Source organism: Oreochromis aureus, linkage group 7, assembly GCF_013358895.1.
Source record: "Oreochromis aureus strain Israel breed Guangdong linkage group 7, ZZ_aureus, whole genome shotgun sequence".
NCBI lineage: Eukaryota > Metazoa > Chordata > Actinopteri > Cichliformes > Cichlidae > Oreochromis > Oreochromis aureus.
In genome coordinates, this window is record NC_052948.1 from 29,932,488 (window position 1) to 29,954,988 (window position 22,501).

The 22,501-nt window shown below is 41.0% G+C and overlaps 1 protein-coding gene and 1 long non-coding RNA gene across 2 annotated transcripts; both read left to right on the top strand.

Moving 5' to 3' along the window:
* Positions 1-1,087: 1,087 nt before the first annotated feature.
* Positions 1,088-10,478, top strand: LOC120441073 (septin-5-like). Its single transcript, XM_039614739.1, has 3 exons — positions 1,088-1,121; positions 1,534-1,584; positions 9,980-10,478. Coding segments are annotated over exons 2-3 (501 nt in total). The 5' UTR covers positions 1,088-1,121; positions 1,534-1,582.
* A 2,026-nt stretch (positions 10,479-12,504) lies between these two features.
* On the top strand, positions 12,505-13,278 carry LOC120440890. Its single transcript, XR_005613599.1, has 3 exons — positions 12,505-12,571; positions 12,684-12,752; positions 13,026-13,278. It is a non-coding gene; the product is annotated as an uncharacterized LOC120440890 (long non-coding RNA).
* Positions 13,279-22,501: the final 9,223 nt, after the last annotated feature.

The following is a 22,501-nucleotide window of genomic DNA, read 5'->3' on the forward strand; positions in this document are numbered from 1 at the left end:
AACAGTGCTCCGTGGGATGTTCAAGGCTTGGGAAATCTTTTTGTAGCCTAAGCCTGCTTTAAATTTCTCAATAACTTTATCCCTGACCTGTCTGGTGTCTAAATCCAATCGAGAATCTGTGGCAAGATCTGAAAACTGCTGTTCACTAACGCTGTCTATCTAATCTGACTGAGCTGGAGCTGTTTTGCAAAGAAGAATGGGCAAGAATTTCAGTCTGTAGATGTGCAAAGCTGGTAGAGACATACCCTAAAAGACTGGCAGCTGTAATTGCAGCAAAAGGTGGTTCTACAAAGTATTGATTCAGGCGGCTGAATAATTACGCACACCCCACTTTTCAGTTATTTATTTGTAAAAAATGTTTGGAATCATGTATGATTTTCGTTCCACTTCTCACGTGTACACCACTTTGTATTGGTCTTTCACCTGGAATTCCGATAAAATTGATTCATGTTTGTGGCTGTAATGTGACAAAATGTGGAAAGGTTCAAGGGGGCCGAATACTTTTGCAAGCCACTGTAATTCACAGCCACCGGAACTTCATGGGTGCACCTGGGATCCCAAAACCATTTCTTAACCTCTTCAATAAACCCAATGCTATGTGCATGTATACTTGCAATTGAGGCTTTTTCTTTTCTTGTTCATTTTGAAGAAGCAAAGGAGTCACTGCTTCATATAGATGACCTGCATCACGAAATAATACACACAAATTCCTCAGTTAAGACTGAACATTTGGAATTTAATCTTCCACAGGGAGAAGCTGTTCACAGTAACGGTGAAGAATATTTTCCAGCTGTTAGCTGATGAATTTGTGATGTAGAGGCTTTGACTTTTACCTTGGACCCTTTTACCTCAGTTAGAGGCTGAAACAAGATGTGAGGAAAACATCCAGAGAAACATCAGCGCTGACACACGTCACATTTGCACACAGAGCGATGCCAGCTCCTGTTTCTGTTAAACACAAGGGAGGGGAGTAGAGCTGCTCAGTGTTCCTGCCAAGTCTGTGATTTCAAAGAAATCACATGGTCCTATGGCCCCTCCTCTGAGTGTATAAAACTCTTTCTCCCCCTCCTCTCTGCTCTTTCACCCTCCTCAGCATCACAGAGCATCCTGAAACAACGCGGGTAAGATCACTTCAACTGTTGCAATCCAGAGATCAAGAAGAATTTAGTGCTGAAAGAAACAAAACTGTCTCACTGCGAATGGAGAGTCTGATTTTATTTATCGTCTTAATCTGTTACTAAATCAGTGTGAACAGCAAGATTTAGTAAGGGACAAGCATCTCTTTGTGATGGTTAGAAGCAAATGTGATTTATTCTATGGCTTAATGATTTTACTGACAGTTTGTCAGTGAAGAGTAGACAGGAAAGACGTGGACAGAGTGCAGAGGAAGACACAGGTCAAACTCAAACTCGTGAGGCTGGATTTTAGCCGTTGGGTATATGGGCAGCTGCTCAACCAGTGAGCTAAACTGGTGCCCAGAAGCAGATAAGTTGAATCTTTCATTAAAATCTCTCTGTTTTTCTGTTATTCCAGAGACCAGACCGCAAAGACACCTCACTGCTTGGAGCTCAGTCATCACATCATGTAAGTATTCAATTCAATTCAATTTTTCAATTCAATTTTATTTATATAGTGCCACATCACAACAGCAGCCGCCTCAAGGCGCTTTATATTGTACAGTAGATCATACAATAATAGATACAGAGGAAAAACCCAACAATAATATGACCCCCTATGACCCAAAACGCTAGGTTTATGTTTTAATATGTCATCCTACTCTAGCCTTTCAAGGTTATTAATCCACTGAGTGGGCATTATAAATGGCAATCAGCCCAATGGATGTGGGTCAGAAGGGTTCTCTACAGCTTCAAGTGACAAAGTGTTCAAAACTTGCATCATTATTTATGTACATGGATAATCAGACAACCAGGAAAACAGGAAGAATCCTGATCTGGTTCAGTATGAATCCACTCTCACTAAAACTAATTTGCAGTGAATAAGTCTGTGTGCACTGGTGAGACAATTTAAATAGACACGATTTAAATGGTGTTTATAGTACGTCATTAAGCACTTAGAAATAATATTAATGTTTTAAGTGTTGATGTGATAGTTTTGCAAATGCTTTTGTAGATATTATTGCATGTTTTACTGTCTTTGTGCTGATATCCGAAAGTTACTGTGCAACAATAATTTATATTGTAGTGAAGCAGTCACTAATCAGCCAATGCCATGACATAAATGTTAGCTCCTGTAGTAGTTAAGTAAAAAGTTTCCTAATAAATGTGCCAATGGCTTAAAAACACAATTAGCAAGCCTTGGGCATGGAATAAAGTTAGCAAAGCTTGAATCATAGTTAATATTCTCTGTATTGACGAGTTCAGTAACAAACTGCATGTCTGAACAAAGCCTAGCTGCATGATGCCGATGAGAAACCGTAGGGTTAAGATTTTTTTCACCTGCTTTCAAACTAGCACACCTGTCACCTGTGTAAGTAAGCTAGAAACCTACAGCCAGATCTACGTTATGCAAAGAATGTGAGACTATGGGAAATAATGTGTCATGGTCCGTGGCCCTATGTCTGAAGAGCAGAGATGGGCAGTAACGCGTCACAAGTAACACGTTACTGTAATCCGATTACTTTTTTCAAGTAACGAGTAAAGTAAGGGATTACTATTGCAAAAAAAGTGATTAGATTACTGTTACTTTCCCGTATGCACGCTGCGTTACTGCATTACTAAAACCGTGATTTTTTTGTGAGAGTGTCTCATGACAATGACGTAAGCGAGTGCGACATTCGTGGCAAAAGCTGTGTGCAGCTCAATGACTCTAGAAAACATGGACGACGCCACAGCTCCCCAAAAATGAAGCCAAAACGTCTCTATCGCCCCCTGGTGTCTGGCTGCAGTATAGGTCATAAACCCCGCCTCCTCCATGTTAGCGGATGGGACTGGGGTCAGACTAAAATAAATTAATTCTCCTCAGATAATTTTTTTCCAAAGATTCTTTCTTTTGTTATCAATGGTTCTCATCATGCTGATTTATGTCCAAGGGGTCTCCTCTCCCATAAGTTTGATTCTAACTCCTACCGCGGTGATGTTAAATTGCGGTGAAATGTCATCATAGCAGCTTTGACTGGCAGCTGCAGTCATGGAGAAACTTGCGTATCTCTGTTCGGGAATAGCAGATAGAGCGTAGGCTCTGAGAGGCACTGTTTACGTTACGAAAACACGACCAACTGTTTTAACCTGACAGCCTGAGGTGTTCTTCAGTAAACTGGACTACCCGACAGAAGGACCTGAGGCCCCGCCGCACTTTTTCGGTAAGTTAAAAAGTGTTTGCAAGCTAATCCGTATCTACTGTCCTTAGCTAGGTCCTGAGACCTAGCTAGCTAAGATGAGCACTCGGCTGTCGGGAAACTTGTTTTGTAAAGTTTGTTTAGCTAATCCGTGCAGGTGAATGAATTTACCCTGACTAAAGAAATCAAGAGAAACGCCCTGGGCTGCTCAGTCACTAATTATCGTTACTGTTCTTTTACTACAAGTGTTATACTGTAAAAGCAACAGGCTGCACTCTGCTTCAGCTCCTGTGCAGAGCTGAATATTAAATATCTTCAAACAGCAGCATGTTTTCAGTCTCCACATGTGTAAAGACACACATGTGTAACACCATTTTTTTAAGCTTGTACTTCAGTAACTCCTCATTAATCAGTAACTGGATTAAACTGTAGAACTGAAAAAATGTAAGAGAAGAACTTCAGATCCTGAGTGTGTGAGGACAGAGAAGGATCAGCTTTATTTCAGATTTGAGAGAAACTTTATATTTCAGTTTGTGATGATTCTGTTCTCTTTGTGATTACAGGAGCTGCCGTCAGATTTAGACCTCAGCACCACCCAGTGACAGCAGACAGATCATCCAACATGTTAACTGCAAAATGAACTGATGAAAACAGTACAAAGGTTAAAGTACCACACGTGCTGTAGTGAAAGCTGCAGCTTTATTGATAAAGTTAAAGACAAAAAAAAAAGGATTAATCACCCTGTAACTGTGTCACTATATATCAGCATTAACAGGACCTCAGTTTGGTGTTTCAGAGAGCTGCTGATCTCAGACCTGCGCAGCTTCCATTTTAATAACTGAATGTACTCAGCTGTATGAAGAGCACATTTGAGTTTCTCTGACACAATTAAATAAAACTTGATGAAGGTCAAAGGTCGTCACTTGTATGTTTAACTATAAACTTGTGATCTGGAATTCTTTCACAGTTTTTTGCAGATAGTGTGTTATTTACCATAAAGTAATTCAGAGTTATTCATACCAGAGTAACCAGAGAGGATCATATATTTTTAAATATATAACTTTCTACAGGACTGAATATAATATCTTTATGTAAAAGGCTGGAGCCTCTGGGGAGTATCCAAGTATTTATAACATTACACAAACCAAAGGTCTCCATCACAGTGTTAATGAAATGCTGGGTTTATCCATCTTCTGGGGCGGGCCTCCAGAGGAGTGCTGAAGATTTCCTGTGAGGGAGCTGCTGGTGAAGATGATGAGCCCTGCTTGATCAATGCGATGAGCTTCGGTCTTCCTGGTGTTTCTTAAATGAAGCCTCTCTCAGTGCATCAACAGAACTTCTGGCACAGGACAGCTGTGATGAAAGAAAGGGAAGGAGTTTCTCCAAACCTCTGGACCCAGGAAACCCAGCTTAGCCCTCATGGTCTTGCTCACTAGTTTCTCCCCAGGGTGAATGTAGCCGTTGATATAATATGGATTATTATTAAATGAAAAGAACAAATTAGACTACACTATTGAAACCTTCTGCTGCTGTTTTTAAAGTTTCCATGTTACCTGACTGTAGAGGGCTCTGAAGATTTAAACACTTTTAGATCCATTACACTCACAGTCTTAAATGTTAAAATCTTAAAGGACAGCATTACATTTTTGATATTAACAGTAGCTCTGGGCCTCTGTGGAGTGTGCAGCTGATTTCATAGCTGTCTAAAATGTATAACAAAACCTAAGGAGTCCCTAATCATTCAATAACACAGACTATTAGAGTAACAGGTGTGTAGCATCGCTAACTAGCTAGCAACAAGCCCCCAACACATTATGTATGCTAGCGGCTAAGCTAGCAAACCAATTAACGATGAGTGATTTTGGATGTTGTAGAACTATAAGATGATAAGTTGTGTGTGTTTTTCATAACAGTGACATGGTTATATTTACCTTAATTTAACGAGTCGTCAGTCGTGGTAAACCCATCAGCAAAAAAATGGAGCAGCCGGGCTATGTAAAATGTGTAGGGGGGCGTGTTTGCGGTCATGTCCAGCGGGTGTGTGGGCGGGAGCGTGACACAGTCGCTCCACCTCAAGTCACTACTGCGCAGACTCTGGTTCCAAAACTCAAGATGACAGCCTCCCCAAGCGGGATATTTTGGCTTCATTTTTGCACAATGGGAGGAAGCGCTGTCGCGTCGTCCATGTTTTCTACAGTCATTGGTGCAGATCAACAATGGATAATATATTGAGTGCGGGAGAGAGTATGAGCGTGCAGCGTTTAAAGCGTGGAAGTACTGACCTTACTTTGACTATGATTCCGTAAAAGTGACGAAAACATTAGCGTCCGCTGTTCACTGCGTGGGAAGAAAACTTCTTTTACAGCGAAAAACCCCTAAACTTCAGAGCAAGCACCAAATACGCTACCAGGGAATGGGAAATTCACAGACAAACTTGCGAATTCTTCCACTGACCGCTGAGGCACACCTGCACCAGGGCAAACAACCGCCTGCTATACCGGTGAAAATAGAGCAACAGGACCGCTGAGTCTTTGATTTTATTTATTTTCTGCTGTGTTTCACTTGCATCTATTTGAAAGACTGAGTGTAAACACAAAAAAATATTTTATTTTATATGCAGAAAATAGGTTTAAATGTTAAACAAATTTCTTCCAGTCAGAGAATGTTGCATATAATTTAATTATTGCTTGATGCATAAAATTAAAAGATTAAAACTAATAAAACAAGTTTTAAAAAGAGACTTTTCCATTTGATTACATTTTGTATGATGGATTATGCAGAAAAGTAGAATTGGGCTGAAAGATCTATTGCTTTATTACCTATTCAGGTTGTAAATCGTGTTTTTAAAAAGTAACTAAGTAATTAATTACTTTTTAAAATAAGTAATCTTTAAAGTAACGGGATTACTTTTGGGGAAGTAATCAGTAATTAGTTATTGATTACTTTTTTCAAGTAACTTGACCAACACTGCTGAGGATACCCTGGTGGCCACACCCTGGGCTGGGCCATCACCTGCACACCTGCTTTCCATCCTGGGCAATTACCTGGAGGACTATTTAACCCTGCGCTAACGGCTGCTCCACGCCAGTCCATTAATCACCCCTCAGTGGTTACGCTGTTTGTGTCTGCCACCTGCCTGTCCTGCTGCTTGCTCGGATCACCCAGTGCATCATCTGTCCAGATCCCTGCCTCCTTGGATTCGCTTCCCACAGACACACTTCACCCCCTTCCGAGGCCCACGGTCCCGCTCTGATCCCTCCCATGGTCCCGATTACGGCTTTCCAGTGTTGTTTATCTTCCCGGTTTTTCTTCAGTTCCTCGTTTTGCTTCCTTCCTTTTGTTAAAGCAATAAACTGTTTCTTGCTTGTGTTTGATGTATTGAGTCTGCTTTTGGATCCCGCTTAGGTGCGTACACTGCGGTGCATAACATAATGTAACACAGCAATCAACATATGGTGTCTTCAATTTAAAATAGTTAAAAAAACAAACCCAAACTTTAAATTGTGCAAATATTTACAGAAAATATTCATAATAAAAAACAAAATTAATCTGCATGACCTTCCTGCAGAGCCTGACATCCCCTGCCTGGAGCTGCTGCGGGTCAAGAAGCAGCTTTTCATTAGTGTTACAAACAAAGTCAAAACCATTACAACTTGACATACAGATGAAACCTCGTCTCTGTGTGACAGCCAATGGCAGTTTTTGCCAAGTACTAACATCAAAAACAGGCAAAGTTCAGGAGCAATGAAGACACAGTGCCCTCCGTTCACCTCCCAGATTGCATCTGTGTAGTAGGTGGAAGTCCACCCCCTAAAATAACTGGGGCTCACCTGCCTTGAATTCAACAGTTGTACCTGTGCTGTTGCTCCACAATATAAATATAGGTCATATTTCCAAAATGAGGATTTGAACAACTCTTATTATGGAAACTATACAAATACATCCATATCACTTTTCTCAGTTAGGAATCTTGCTTTGAAAAAATAGACTATTTGAATGCACCCTTACTTTGATCAGCTTTTCTGGAACAGGAAACTCAGAGTAGCTCATCTCAGAGTTTAATTCCTGCTTCCTGTAACGTAACGACCCTGTTACGGCCCTGGGCCTTGGAGAGAGTGAGACTACCCTTTTTGTGTTCATGCAAATCCAAGTATGCCATGACTTGTGGGTGATTGGCTGCTGGGAGTCCTGTGCCAGCCTTCTTTTATGCAGGTCACAGTGTGCCAGACCTTGCCGACGATTGGCTGCCTGGAGATCCCATGACCACTCCAAGACCAATTGACTGGCTGATTGTCTGCACCTGGGAGTATAAAAGGCTGAAGACCCTTCATGCTATGGGGAATCCTCCATGGTTATTGGAGACCCCTCCATGGTTATTGGAGACCCCTCCTGTGGACTGGTACTTGCTGGATCTGAAGAGGAAATTGAAAGGAAAAGTCGATCTTGTTTCAGCATTTCATTTTCACAGCTCGAATGAATACCCTGGGTATATTCATGTGTTCACGGATGGTGCTAAAAGTCCAGATACTGGAATTACAGGGTTTGGAATAGTAGTTCCATCCAAAAATATTGAAATGAACAGACGCACTTCGGATGGACTGGCAGTGTACACGGTTGAAATGGTAGCAATTTTGGTAGCATTGAAATGGATAGAGTGTTCAAAACTCAGGCAGGTAGTAGTATGTTCTGACTCAGCAGCTGTTCTTTCAAGTCTACAATTGTTTTGTTCGAAGACAAGGCAGGGTATGCTGTTTACTATTCTGGAGACTATAAGCAGAATAAGGTGTTGTGGTGGCAATATTCACTTTCTTTGGGTGCCAGCTCATGTAAGAATCAGTGGAAATGAAAAGGTGGATAGGTTGGCAAAGGAGCATTGACTAAACATAGGACTGAGATGGAAATTAAAAGCAGCGGATCTGAAGCAAAAGGTATTGTTTGGAGGCAGGTTGTTCAGGAGTGGCAGGAGCGGTGGGATTCAGGGAGTAAGGGCAGGCACTTGTATCATTTTAAGAAGGAGGTGGCAGGGTGTAGGTTGTATGGGGGTAATAGGAGAGAAGAGGTGGTCATTACCAGGCTTAGACTGGGACATTGTGCATTAAATAAAACACTACAGATGATAGGAGAACATGAGACGGGGCTTTGTGGAGTGTGCCAGGAGGAGGAGGAGACGGTAGAGCACGTAATACTGCGGTGCAAGGGTTATGATGTGGAGAGGAAAGTTCTGCAGAATAGATTGAGGGAGCGGGGAATCGCAGAATTTAAGCGTACTTGTGCGTACTTGCGTTCTCGTGTACTCGTGATACGTCATCAGTCGGAGACCAAGTACTGTTCCAATTCGAAGTACGCATCAAGCCGAGAACGCGAAAAAGTCCCAGATGTGTTCTCGCTCCGCCCGTTTTATCGAGCATGCATCGGTGGTGACTTGTGTGGACTTGGTACAGCTAAATATCCCAGAATGCATTTCGTCCAAAACTCAACAGCGGACTCCGGCACATCGTTTTCAACCCCCCTCGCGGACTTCTCACTACTCAGGTTAAAGAAACCCCAGCAGCTGTCTATAGTATTGAGTGTCCACTAAAATAAAAAATAAAAGCGTTCTAACATCTCTCACCTGCTTGTTTTTATTAAGGTATGTACACGTATGTACATGTACACTATTTTTATTATTAGAGGTTTCACTACTGAGGTTAAAAATGATATATAAGTCACTTAGATCACTTCTAAATGTTAATGTTTGGTTTATTTCAGTGTGTTATTTGTTCCTGAGTAAACCGGTTTGGCTGTGATTAAAGTTAAGCTTCATAACATGTTACTCACAGTTAAATTAAGAGGGGACGGCAGTAAAAACTCCGGACCTGTGACATCATCACGTACGCTGGTGTTCCAATTGTACAAATCACGAGTCCGTGCTCGCGTTCTCGGCGAGTCCGTACTCCCATGCGTTCTCGGCCAGTACGTACTCGCCGAGAACGCGAGTACGTACTCGCGTACTTGAGGATTGAGAAACGGCCGCAGTGTCCTCCTCGTCTGCTTTGCATATGAATGTTGTTTGTTAAACCTGTTCGCTGTGTTAAACCTGACATACAGCTGACCTTAGTTTTACTAGAGTCTTGTGTTTGATTTGAACTGTTTGTAACCTCTGATATTCAGCTGACCTTAGTTTTATAAGAGTCTTGTGTTTGCTGGCTCACCTTAGTTAGCCCTTAGCTTTTATTTGGTGTGCCGCCAGCTTACCTTAGTTATTCTTAGTTTTTATTCTTGCCTATTCTTTTCGTTGTGTATTAATTGTTTCCCGGTGGTCTGTTGAACAGCCCGTCGGTTTACTGGTTTAATGTTTGTAATAAAACCCTTTATTAACTCAGATTTCGTGAGAGGGCTTGTGTATGTTTCTCCCCTCCTGTCGCCTAGCAGGAGGGGGTCGTAACAGACCCCAGTGTCCATATTTTTGTGTCAGTTTTGTACTGTTTTGATAACTTGATGGTCTAACATCTGTAAACTGAATTTTTGGACTGAAAATCTGAAAATACATTACTGTATGATGTTTGTAAGAAAGGTAGGAATCACTTCTCCACATGCAGAGGGACATTCTTACAATTATTTGTTTTATCTGTGATAATAATGTGTACTGAAAGTGTAAATGTCCCATAAAGATGTACTAACTAAATCTTTCTGTTTGCCTTTTAGGAACCCCAAAATCTCATATAAATACAGGGAAATCATTGAAAGAAGTAATCTGGTCCATTCAGGATGTCCTGCTGTCTACCAGCTGAAACCAAAGAAAGAGGAGTTTGGAACTCTGACTAGAATGACCGTTGGAGAAAAATATCTGCACAAGAAAAATAAAACCATCTTACTTGTTGGTGAAACAGGAGCAGGAAAATCGACTCTGATCAACGCTCTGTTTAACTACATCATAGGAGCAACGTGGGAGGATGAAGTCTGGTTTCAGATATTAGAGGAGGAGAGGAATGAAAATCAGACAGAAAGTCAGACACCAGATGTGATCGTGTACGAGATCTTTGGTTTTGAAGATAAAACTCTGCCCTACTCTCTGACCATCATCGATACTCCTGGATTTGGAGACACAAGAGGGACTGAACGAGATGAGATCGTCATTCAAGATTATTTCAGTTGTTTGGATCAGAGGATGGAGTTCATGAAGTTCATGCAATTGGTCTGGTGATGAAGGCGGTGATAATCGACTGAGTGACCGGCTGAGGTACATCTTTGATGCAATGATGTCACTGTTTGGAAAAACGTTGAGAAAAACATTGTATCTCTCATCACACACTCAGATGGTGTGACACCTAGAAATGTTCTTCACGCTCTTGAAACTGCAAAATTAAATGTGCCAAAAATGACAGAAACCAGCCTGCTCACTTCCTGTTTAATAACAGACAGAATGAAGAGAGAACAGAGGAAGAAGAGCTTGGTTTGAAGTTTGCATGGCAAGTAACAGAGAAGGGAATGAGGCAATTCAAAGGATTCATAGAAAGAACTCAACCTCAAAACACAAGGGAAACAGCTGAAGTCATGAAAGAACGAATCAGACTGACAGCCTGCATCCAAAACCTGAAAGAGAGAATCGAACTGGCTGAACTGAAACAGACAGAAATCAGACAGATTCGAGAAGCTCTGCAGAAACATGAAGAAGAGATGAAGAGGAATGAGAATTTCACTGTAGAAATTGATGAGGTCTACAAAGATAAACAACCCATTGATGGAGGGATGTGGTGGTTGTTTTTTTATCAAGGAGCTGTCTGCTGTACAGTCTGTGAGGAGAACTGTCACTATCCTGGATGCACAATGGCCTGGAAACCTGAACACTGTGAGGTCATGAGTTGGGGCCGCTGCACTGTTTGTACCAACAAGTGTCCTGCATCAGATCATGTGAAGGAAAAGTGGAGATATGTGACCAAGACACGAAGAGTTCAGAAAACTGAGAAAGAAATGAAAGTGAAGTATGAGAAGAATAAATCAGAAAGTATGAACAAGCTGAGTCTGTTGCAAAATCTTGAATGGGGAATGAAACAGCTGACAGCAGAGAAGTCACTGTTCCTGGATGAGTCCTACAAACATGTTGTCAGACTGGAGGAGATCGCTCTGAAAGCTGATTCAGCGTCCACTATTGTCCACTTGGACTTCCTGATTGACAAGATGAAGGAGAGAGAGACAAAGTGAAGGCCCAGAAACTGGAGGAGATAAAAAGCAGAGAGGGTGAAGGAACCAGATCACTACTGCACTACATGTTTGTTAAAATACCAGAAGCTGTTAAACATTTTAAGAAATGATGTAAGAAAAGAAGGAGACTGTGAGCAGGCAGACAACCAGAATGTTTCATTATAAGGCTGACAGGTGGGATTGAAATGTAAAGATGATTAACTTCACATATTAAATATTTCATTCTGCTTTTTGTTATTGTGAGAGTTCAATATGTTATTATATAAAATATACTGTAATAGAATCAATATATAATCAATTAATCAATTTTTCTGGCATCTCTTAAAGCAAGGTCTTTTAGACCACATTCACAGTAGCCTGATGTATTCCTAATGTCACAGGTGTTTAGGTATGATGAACGTCCACTGACTCATTTTTCTTTCTTTTCTCTCTTTTTATGAAAAGTGAAGTTAAAATTTTGTGTTCTCATAAAATGAAGAAAATCAAATAAAATGTCTTTTCAGAGCCTGAGGAGACATTGATGGATCCTTTTTGTTGACACATTTAATAAAAGTGTTCCCTCCTCATCAGTGACCTTCATGCTGAGAACATTAAAATGAGTCAAACAGAATGAGAGCAGCAGAGGTTCAGCCACTTGTTTGTTAATGAGTTTAAGGGAAATGTGTCATGGTCCCTGTGCCTCTCCGGCTCGCTCATGTTGGCCACAGGTTTGTTTTGTTTTCTCTCCTGCTTGCCTGGGTGGCGCTCATTGTGGGCTCTCACCCTTGGCCCACGTGTCTGCGGTGATTACTACACCTGTTGCTGATCAGGCGGCGTCCCCCTTGCCTATTTAACGCTGCGGCACGGAGTAGTCGGGCCTGGATCGTTGAACCTCCCGTGTTCGTGCTCTCAGCTCTTCTTCTAAGAGAAACTCTCGGTGCTGTGTGGCATATTGATCTAATCGGACTCTTTGTGTTTAGATCTCCCGGAACTGGTGGCGGACCCTGACCTGTGATCCCTGTGTGTGTGTCGACATAAGTGGAAATTGAGGAGAGTGGCTGTGGAGAAGCGAGTGTGCGTAAGAAGAGGAGTGGCGGAGTTTGGGCTGAGTGGAAAGTGAGTGTGGATTCCTTCCCTGGAGCCCTGAACCCCTGCCCCATTCACTGTATATACACATCACTGTGGTTTCCCTTCTGTGTTAATAAATTGTCAACCTTTTGCTTGCCAGAACACGGTCTGCACTTGAATCCATCTGTTAGCCCTGAGAAAATGTAGAAGAAGATGAGCTTCTGTGTAGGTAAAGACGCTCCTAGTGAGAAAACATTCCTGTAGAAATTCTCCACATTTGATGATTTTGAGTTTTGCTTTGAATCTTTACAAACTGAACCATCATTAACCTGATGGATAAAAACTAATGAGCAGATTGATGTGTGATGGAAACAATCATAAGTTCCAATTCAGGAACTGCTCATGTGATTAGGTAGAGGATCATCAGGGGGTCCTTTGTCCCTCTTTGGGGGGAAACTCCCACTGGGTTTAATTCTGGGACTCTCCACCATTTGACCCTTAGAACTGAAGAAGCTTCTCGGATGAGAGGTGAAACGTCTTCAAGCAACTTAAAGAAGTCCAGACGCTTTTCTTTCCAAGCTCCTTAGACTATGATGACCTGGATGACTGACAACCTTCACAGACAACTTCACTCATGGATACTGAAGTGTTTTCTTATTGTTTGTAATAGCTGTGTTCTTCCACAGGGAGGAGCTGTAAAGCACATTCCCACTGTTTTCCTTAAGGTTTCTGTACCTTTTGGTTTCATCAGTAGTGAAAGGAAACACTACAAAACAACTAACAAAATCCTAAACTGGGGACAGCTAAACATGAAATTGGAAACATAGAACTAAAACAACCTGAAACCTGGAAACACAGTTGGAGACACTCAGGGGAAGATGAACAGGATGAAGAACGAGATGACACACAGGAGAAAACGCAGACAATCCGACAGGGAGCAAAGGGAAACACACACTAAATATACACAAGCTGGACAATGAGAGGATGGGGAACCGGTGGGAACACAGCTCGGATAAATCAGACATGATGAGGCGGGGAGGAGAGCAAAACTGAAAACACTGACGCAAGACACAGAATGTCAAAGTAGAACAGGAAATACAAGACAGACATGGAGACGCAGATGCATTGAGATATGGAAACATGAGGCAAGGCAAGGTGAGGCACAGGAACAGAACAGAAACCAGGAACACTAAATATAATACAACAGAAAACCATAATTCAAAGAATAAAACTTAAACCAAAAACACAAAACCCAGGACCGTGACAAAAAGTCTGTGCTGTCATCCGTGTTTGTCTCCGTGTTTGTCTCTCTCGCCATGTCCCTCTCTCTCTCTCTCTCTCTCTCTCCGTGTCCCTCTCTCTCTCTCTCTCTCTCTCCGTGTCCCTCACTCCCTCTCTCTCCACCTCCGTGTCCCTCGTGCTGCCTCTTAGTTGAAACTATTTGATGACTGTGTAACAGGTTGTGTGGTTCGTAATACCATAGTTAACCATTTGATGTATGCAGATGATTTAGTAATCTTCGCCCCATATAGTGCTGGCCTTCAACAATAATTGAGGGCCTGCTCTCAATATGGTCTCGAGTTTGATATTCCCGCTGTATAATGCCAAGAAGAGTAATATTTTGATTGCCTGAGGTAAGGAGGACCAAGATTTAGTTATTCCCGAATTCTCTCTGTCAGGCTCCACTCTTAAAGTGTGTAGCCTACTGCAGGTTAAATATTCAGATCACTATATATCTGATGATTTGATATGGACATTTTTGATGTCACCATCAGAACAGAGGGCGAGTCTACAGTAGCACAAAGTCTAAGGTCACCGTAGACCAGGGGTCGGCAACCTGCGGCTCCGGAGCCGCATGCGGCTCTAGTCCTTATAGTGCGGCTCCGTGTGGTTTGGGAAAATAAATTAGAAGTATTTAGCTGAAGTATATTTTATTTATGTTAGTTCTTTTTTAACTTGTAGTTCTAAATTGGAAGATTATTGTGATATTGAAATATAAATATAAAATTATATTCTATTATTTTTTGATCCCTCAAAATAAGCGTCACACTTGCGGAAGCCGATATACCCGCCGAAATGCCGTGCATTTATCGAGACTTTCAACCCCAGGTAAGCCAATTATGGATCTTCGGATCCACATTATGTCAGCAGCTATTCTCCACCGTGAACTATGTTAAAAACAAACACCGCTCATGCCTCACAGATGACAGCTTACAGTCCTGCGTAAAGATGAAAGTGACTTCGTACAGCCCCGATTTGCAGACGCTGTGAGCAGAGGTTCGGGACCATAAGTCTTATTGTAAACATATCACGGCAGACCCGACGATGTTTCCATGAACACGCTTTTCAGCATCTCTTTATTGACCACTTTTCACACACGGTTGCTGTACGCATACAGCCGGTGTTAAAGCTCACAGCCCGACATACACCAACACAACAGCACAAATAGCACAGACGTTAAGGAGGCGAGGCGTGATTGGGAGTGCCGCTCAGGTGCGTCCGCCTCCCCTGCAGCGGCACTGCAGACCACGCCCCGCCACACACATTAACCAGGTAAAATACATATTTAGGCAGAATTTTGCAAATATCTATTTTTCATTTTCAGCAGCATAGTGCTTTTTTTCCCAATTATTTTTTTTTTAAAAGCCATGTCAAGGCACCAAAAGCCCAAAAGGCGATATAAGGGTGGCGACTCATAACACTTTTTGTTTTCTACATGGATCATTTTAGTTCAGGTTGGTGTCTTTCGTTTTGTTATATTTCTTTAAGAGTTCAAAATATGTTAATTACATAAATAAAATGTAATTTTCTCTGTAGCACTTCATGGATTTCATAAGCAACACACCTTAGTTGTTTACACAAAGCATAAAGGTCAAAAACAATATATACAGTGTTATCTTCATTTTAGATGTCAAAAAGTATTTGTGGCTCCCAGTGTTTTCTTTTATGTGAAATCGCGTCCAAATGGCTCTTTGGGTTAGGGCTGGGTATCATCACTGATTTCTAGAATCGATTCGATTCCGATTCACAAGAGCCCAAATCGATTCGATCCATGACTCAATTCGATTCGATTCAATTCGATTTGAATCTGGGAAATTTTGCCTCAGACAGTCAGAAATATTATAATTCAGATCAGTACATTTACATACTTTTGTATCTATAAAAAGGAAGCTGACACTCGCAACACTTTATCAAAGGTGTAAGCATCACAGCAGATGCCTTTGTGTCAAAGTAATTGAGGATAAAACACAGAAAAACATGAAGGTGATTTTCCTGGCCTGGGATTTTATAAAAATATTCTGCAGTAGATCAAAAACGAAAGAAAACCATTAATCAACATATGAACGTTACCTGTGAAGTTACAGCAGTTTTATTAGAGACTCGGCTAAGCGTTTTGCATTTTGCATAATTTTAAAAAGTTTACATTTGTTCATTGAACGGCAGAAATTAGGTTTTCTTTTCGGAAGTAAGTAAAAGGAAAAAAAACAGCGGCCGACAGCGCTGTAAACAATGGTAGACTTGTGCGTAACAAGCAAGCAAATAATGCAGAAAACAGATTTTTAGACGGGAAACTGTTCTTGAAGTATACAGAGAGGGAGAGAGAGAGAGAGAGAGAGCTGTGCATGAAGTGTGATTTTATCGTGGTGGAAGCAAAACAGCAAAAGTCAGAGTGATTTCATGACGATGTTTATGTGAAGCGTAGTTTGGATCTTCTTTTGCTGCTGGTTCGGTCAATATTGTTTGGAGAGAGATAAAACTAACAGCTTTAGAATCAGCGCAAAAAGGGCGTAAACACAAAGCGCGGACCTGCCGAAACATCAGAATCAGCGAGCTGTCGGCTTTCAGCCCCGACCGTGTCCGTGCCGTGGGGTGAGAAAGGCGACATCTCGCTGATTCTGATCCGCAGGTCCGTGCTTTGTGTTTATGTCTTTGTGCAGAATCCGTGTTCCTGCTCTCATTTACTGTTTTAGCTGTTTGGTGGTTGTCGAAATTTTGTGAGGTTTCACCTGAGATTCTGGCGTTTCGGGCAAAATAAATTTATATTAAAAAAATCGATTCAGGATTTTAATGAATCGATATCACATTATCCAAGCCAGAATCGATTTTAATCGACAAATCGATTATCAAAACCCATCCCTACTTTGGGTGTTAAAGGTTGCTGACCCCTGCCGTGAGAGCGGTTACGTCTTTTCATTGGCCGGAGTCTACGGTGACCATAGACACTGTAGACTCCTGCCCAATAGGAGCGATGAATCCCACTGTAGACTACCAATCATCAGTCCACAGAAGTTGCGTCACCAAACAACACGAAGCTGGCAACTCCACTATTTTTATGGAAACTGGCATTTCTTTTATGTTTACGGTAAGTTTTAGACTCTAAGATGCTCCAGGATTTAGCTGAAATACCTAATTTAACGCTTTTACTTTATGGTAACTGTTGGCTGTGCGCTAGGCAACATCTAATGTATTACACCCATTTCTAGTCTTTTCAGTGGCTACAACTGATGATGGCGACACCAGCAATTCGTGTAATAAATCCAGATGCCGCTGCACATCATCAGCAGGCCGGGTGAGAACTATGGTCTTCACCAAACCTCCATAGGAGCTGCTCAGCCGAGTCGCTGCCTTCACTCACGCACAGAAGCTTCTTAGAGCAGAGGGTATCCACACACCTTCATGTCAGCAGTGCCCGTGGTGCTTTCCGTGGCTCGTTACAAATGTAAGGACAAGAAAGGCATTGTGGACAAAACAGGACACCCCCATAATCTTTAGTTACAATATTATGATTAGTTAAATGGTCTGATTGTTCAAATATGTATTTTCTTTGATTGTTGTAAAATACTGTGTGCCCCAGTCTCCAAAAATGACATAGTGCAGGAAGGGTAGTTATTCCTCCGTTACACCACAAGAGGGAGTATCCCCTAAAATGAGCAGTTCTAACGGGAGTAAATAAACCCAGCCACTAACCATAAGGCAGTGCGCCTATAAGAGTTGTGTGAGACTGCAAAAGTGTGTAACATTGTGCTATGTCTACATATATATTTGCAGGTAAGCAGATACAAGATGGTAAATAACTTAAAATGTATCTACAGATGAGTCCACGAGGTTGCAGAGAATGTGGGAAAGTTGGCCGTTAATCCCCATTATGTGTCATTAGTATATAAGTTATTGGTAGCGATGTGAATTAGCCGTGACGCTAACGATTAGCAGCTAGAGATAATTCATTAGTTTGTACGGAAACCTCGTGGCGCTTTTGTGGATTTATACCTGTACCGGTATATAGATATATATAGATATAGACTGGTGGAACACACTATCTTTTCTTTATGTTTATTTCATTGTTGTACTGTAAGAAGTATTAGTGTTTTGAGTTTAAAAACTAACTATAAGGCAGTGCGCCTATAAGAGTTGTGTGAGACTGCAAAAGTGTGTAACATTGTGCTATGTCTACATATATATTTGCAGATACAGTAAAGGCGAACTCACAAAGCCACTGGTTTCAATTCATTTTAATCCAAGTGTGCAACACAAACGATGTGAGATATATGAAGTAGTAAGTGTATAATATATTTAATATCATACTAGGCAGATATACTGCACTTCCATTTACTACAAATTTACCTGTGTATGGCTATTCCCAGATAGCAAGACGACATTGAATCTATGTTGATTTTTCATCCGAACCGTCGTATATGGTCGGGGTTGAAATGCCAATGTTGTAACAACATTGAAATACTGTGGTAAACCGACGGTCTTACTATAGAGACGTTGTAACGATGTTGATTCACCGTTGTTTTTTTGTCATTGATATTTGATCTATTTATAGTCGACCAAGTGACAACAACAACGTCGAGAAAACGTCTATTTATAGTTGACGATCATTCGGCTCCGGTCACCATCAAAAACCATCGATTTGTAGTTGAGCATTAAATTGCATTGCAACTGATCGGGTATAAAGTACCAGAGAAAGTAGATTTATTGTTCATTTGTTATCAATGACTTGGTCTAGTTCACCAGCTTTAAAAATCGTGTCTACGTGCAATTTATGTATAGTTGACCGGAAATTAAAGCAGCGATCACTTGGACTATTCCGCAGCACCCTCTCACATTGGTACATCCCCAGGTATTCATTGTCTTCTACAGTAGAGCGGGACATTTGATTTACTCTCAGCGGAATTGACCGGAGAAGGCATCAGTTCATGCACTGCACTGGCCTGCACCGCGATTAGTATAAGGCAAGAATGAATGATTTTTTTTCCTACTTGTTATTTCCATGTTTGCATTTGAATAACAGTAAAAAACTCGTTAATGTTGTACACTAACGAGTTTTTTTACTGTTATTTACGTTGCTCCCACAAAATGTGGGAGCCCGAAATTGTGTCTACTTCTTACAATCCGGCAACAAATAAATTGCACTGCGAACAAAGTATATCAACAAAGAAAACATTTTTGTTTCATAATTTCTTCGTTATATTCCCTTACAAAGCTAGCTTTAACGCTTCGAGGATTCCTTTGTTCTTGCCGTGGCCTCGGCGCTTGACCCAGACTTTCGCTCTGTAGTTGCTTAGTACTACAAAAAATTCTAAATCTGTGATATATGATTGATAAACGTAAAGTTAACTGTATAAACGTGTTCAATGACTTTGTTACTTTTGATGATTGGAGAGCACTCGCTTCAATTCGCACACGAAAACTTTAGACTCAGTTTGAATGCTCACGCGGCATGCCCACGTGACTGTACGTTGCACGCGTACGTGACTTTCCGTTTGTGCCTTGAATAATGAATACCGCTACGTCCACACGTACCAGCGTATTTTTGAAACCGCTGATTTTTCTATGCGTTTGCACCTTTTGTCCACACGTAATGTATGTCTGGCCGTACATTGTGTTTGTATTTCCAGGCACATTTCACGAAGCAGAACGCAGTCTTCAGAGATATCCACGTGAACGCTGTGATACGTCTGACCTTCAGTCCGAAGAAGAAACCCAGACCAGTCTTAAAAGAAAGCACAAGTAAAACCTTTTTATTCACAAACATATCTTTGATTGTTTAGAATTTATAATCTTGTCTTTTATACATATCTGTGGTGCTTGCATACTGCAATATCACCACATAATGTAGTCCAAAAAGTGGAAGTTTGTAAACTTTTTAAAAATGCAAAGCCGTGTACACTTGTGCACTTCAAAAATTCATTGTATACTGTACCTTCTTGCACGTCTCTGTTTCCTGTGTGTGTTGTTAGAAATCAAACTAACTTTAGGAAACAATATGCCAAAAGCATATTTACAATTACTTAAGACCGTTTTTAATTTCTTTTCTTTAGACCAAATCCCCTGTACACATATACAGACTCAGAGGATGAGCAGCCTACAAAAAAACGGTTTCCCCAGGCCCCTCGAGTGAAAATACCAGGTAATAAAATACTGTCTAGTGTCTGTGTACATATCTGTGTCTGACACGAGGAAACTTTTTTGGCAAGTTGTCTGTATTCTTAAATACTTAAAAATTATCTTTTTCTAAACAGCCCTCATCACTCCGCAGTCTGCCCCCAGCCCACTGATAGCAACCATCATAATGCCCCACCCAGCTTCCGCACCTTTCGCCACTCCGGCACAAACCGACACAGCTTTGCGATCTCGCCAGCATGCAGAGTCTGATGTCTTCCCTATAGATGGTATGCTTTTAAAAAAGCTTTAAAGCTGCATCACAATGTCATTGTACTCTTATCTAAAAAAAACCCAATTTATGCTCCTGAATGTCATCTTGTTGTGATTTTTTTTTTTCCTGTAGATTCCAGAGACTCTGTGAGGCCACTATTACAAGGCAAGTTTGAAAATCTTGGAATTTCAGTTTACATGGTATAACAAATATATGTGACAGGCAAAAACTAGTAAACACTTTTAGCAGTTACAAGAACTAACAAATGAATATCCAACAAAAGGGAATAGAAATACATTGTACTGCCAATACTTTGGTTTATTCTTTGTATGACTTGAAAATCAGGCTTTAGGGAAAACTAAATGACATGTTTCTATCATCAATTACATGACGTAAACACAAAAGCACTTGCATACACATTTAAGACATGAGACACGCTAATTCCATCTCATAAAATGTGTCTATAGGTGAGACGCTTTGCGTTGATTGGTGCTGCTGGACCACACTGGAGGTGCGAGTCCGCCGTGTAATGGTTTATGCCATTACAAAGGAGCTGGCCTCTGTACTCAACTGGGCAGGGGAAAAAAAACCAAGGACAAAATGGGAATCAAATGCGGCAGTTTGCTGATTTCCGCCTGGTGACTTTCATGTTTATCAGCCTAGGAGTTTACATACTTTCTCCCTGCTGAAGACAATTAACAAGAGCTTATTCATGTGCTCTAATTCCCTTTTTTTTGTCTTTGTTTTTTTGTGTGTGTGTCTATTTTTGTCCTAGATGGCCTGGCGCATCAGGTAGGGACGAACTCTATGTCTGAGTTGGTCTTTGCTCAAGCAGTCCAGAAATGGCTCAGATATGCTCCAGATCGTACGGGTGGCGCGCAGGACACATCATCCATCCCCATCCCGGAGTAAATAATAAAAAGTGACGTGAAACATAGAAATGTAAATAGGAAACTTTGTCTTTTAATAAAGTATTTTGCAAATGATACATGTCTATTGACCTTTTTTGTTTTTTTTGTTTTTTTTTTTTCAATAAAAAGCAACTGTGCGAAAGAGGTGGAAAATCAATACCATAGCTCAACAGTGTTTCAATATCAGAACCTGACATTGTTTCAATGTCAACAGTATTAGAAAATATAACGTAGAATCAATGTCAGGTTTCAACATTGATTCAACATCAAAACCTGACGTTGTTTCAACGTTAAAAATGGGTGCAAGAGTGATGTTGGGTCAACGTCACACTTCAACGTTGCTTCAATGACGTCACCTGATATTGACTCAACATTGTTTCAATGTTTCCTTGCTATCTGGGTTGTCAGGACATGCTGCTCGTTGTATACTTTTTTTTTAAGTGTGTAACATTCACATTGATACTGTTGATGGTAATGTGTATGATCCCAGCATACCTGACAGGCAATTTTGACTTTTTGTACACAGTTGATTTTGTAAAGCCCCTCGCATTGCATTCATAATCAAGTTCACTGATTGACTATCCTGCAGTGCTGTTTTCGTGTATTCCTGTTTCATCCACTTTAATAAAGTGTCCTGTGTTACAGTAACAGTGAGTTGTGGATTCACTTAATGAATGCCTAAGTTGGGCTTTAATCTGCCTTAGACTTACTGACCTTCTTTGAATCAGCATCACAATAGTCCTAAGGGCACTGACAAAACATACAAGTATAAATAAATAAAATCTATAGAAAGAGAAACATGTTTGATGTTTTTTATTAACTTCCACACAAATAGCATTCTCTGCTAACAGGCTCAGAAGTCTCTGCATATCACGGGTGGCTGTAGCTCAGGAGGTAGAGCAGGTCACCTACTGATCGGAAGGTTGGTGGTTCGATCCTTGGCTCCTCCAGTCTGCATGCCAAGTATCCTTGGGCAAGATACTAACCCCAAGTTGCTCTCCAATGCATCCATCGGAGTGTGAATGTTGTTAGAAAAGCACTCAGTTTAGCTTGGGAGAATGGATGTGACATGTTGTATACAGTTTTGAGTACTCCGGGAGAGTAGAAAAGCGCTTTATAAGAATCAGTCCATTTACTGTCATAATAACACAGAAGAAAAGAAAGCGATTCATTCTCAATTTCTGAGATGATCTTGTGAATAATTTTACGTCCTCACTACGTATGACTCTGGATACTGTAGCTCCTGTGAAAAATAGAGCCTCAAATCAGAAGTACTTGACTCCCTGGTATAATTCTCAAACATGAAGCTTAAAGCAGATAACTCATAAGCTGGAGAGGAAATGGCGTGTCACAAATTTAGAAGATCATCATCAGTGATGGGAATCATGGTGTTTCAGTTTCAGTAAC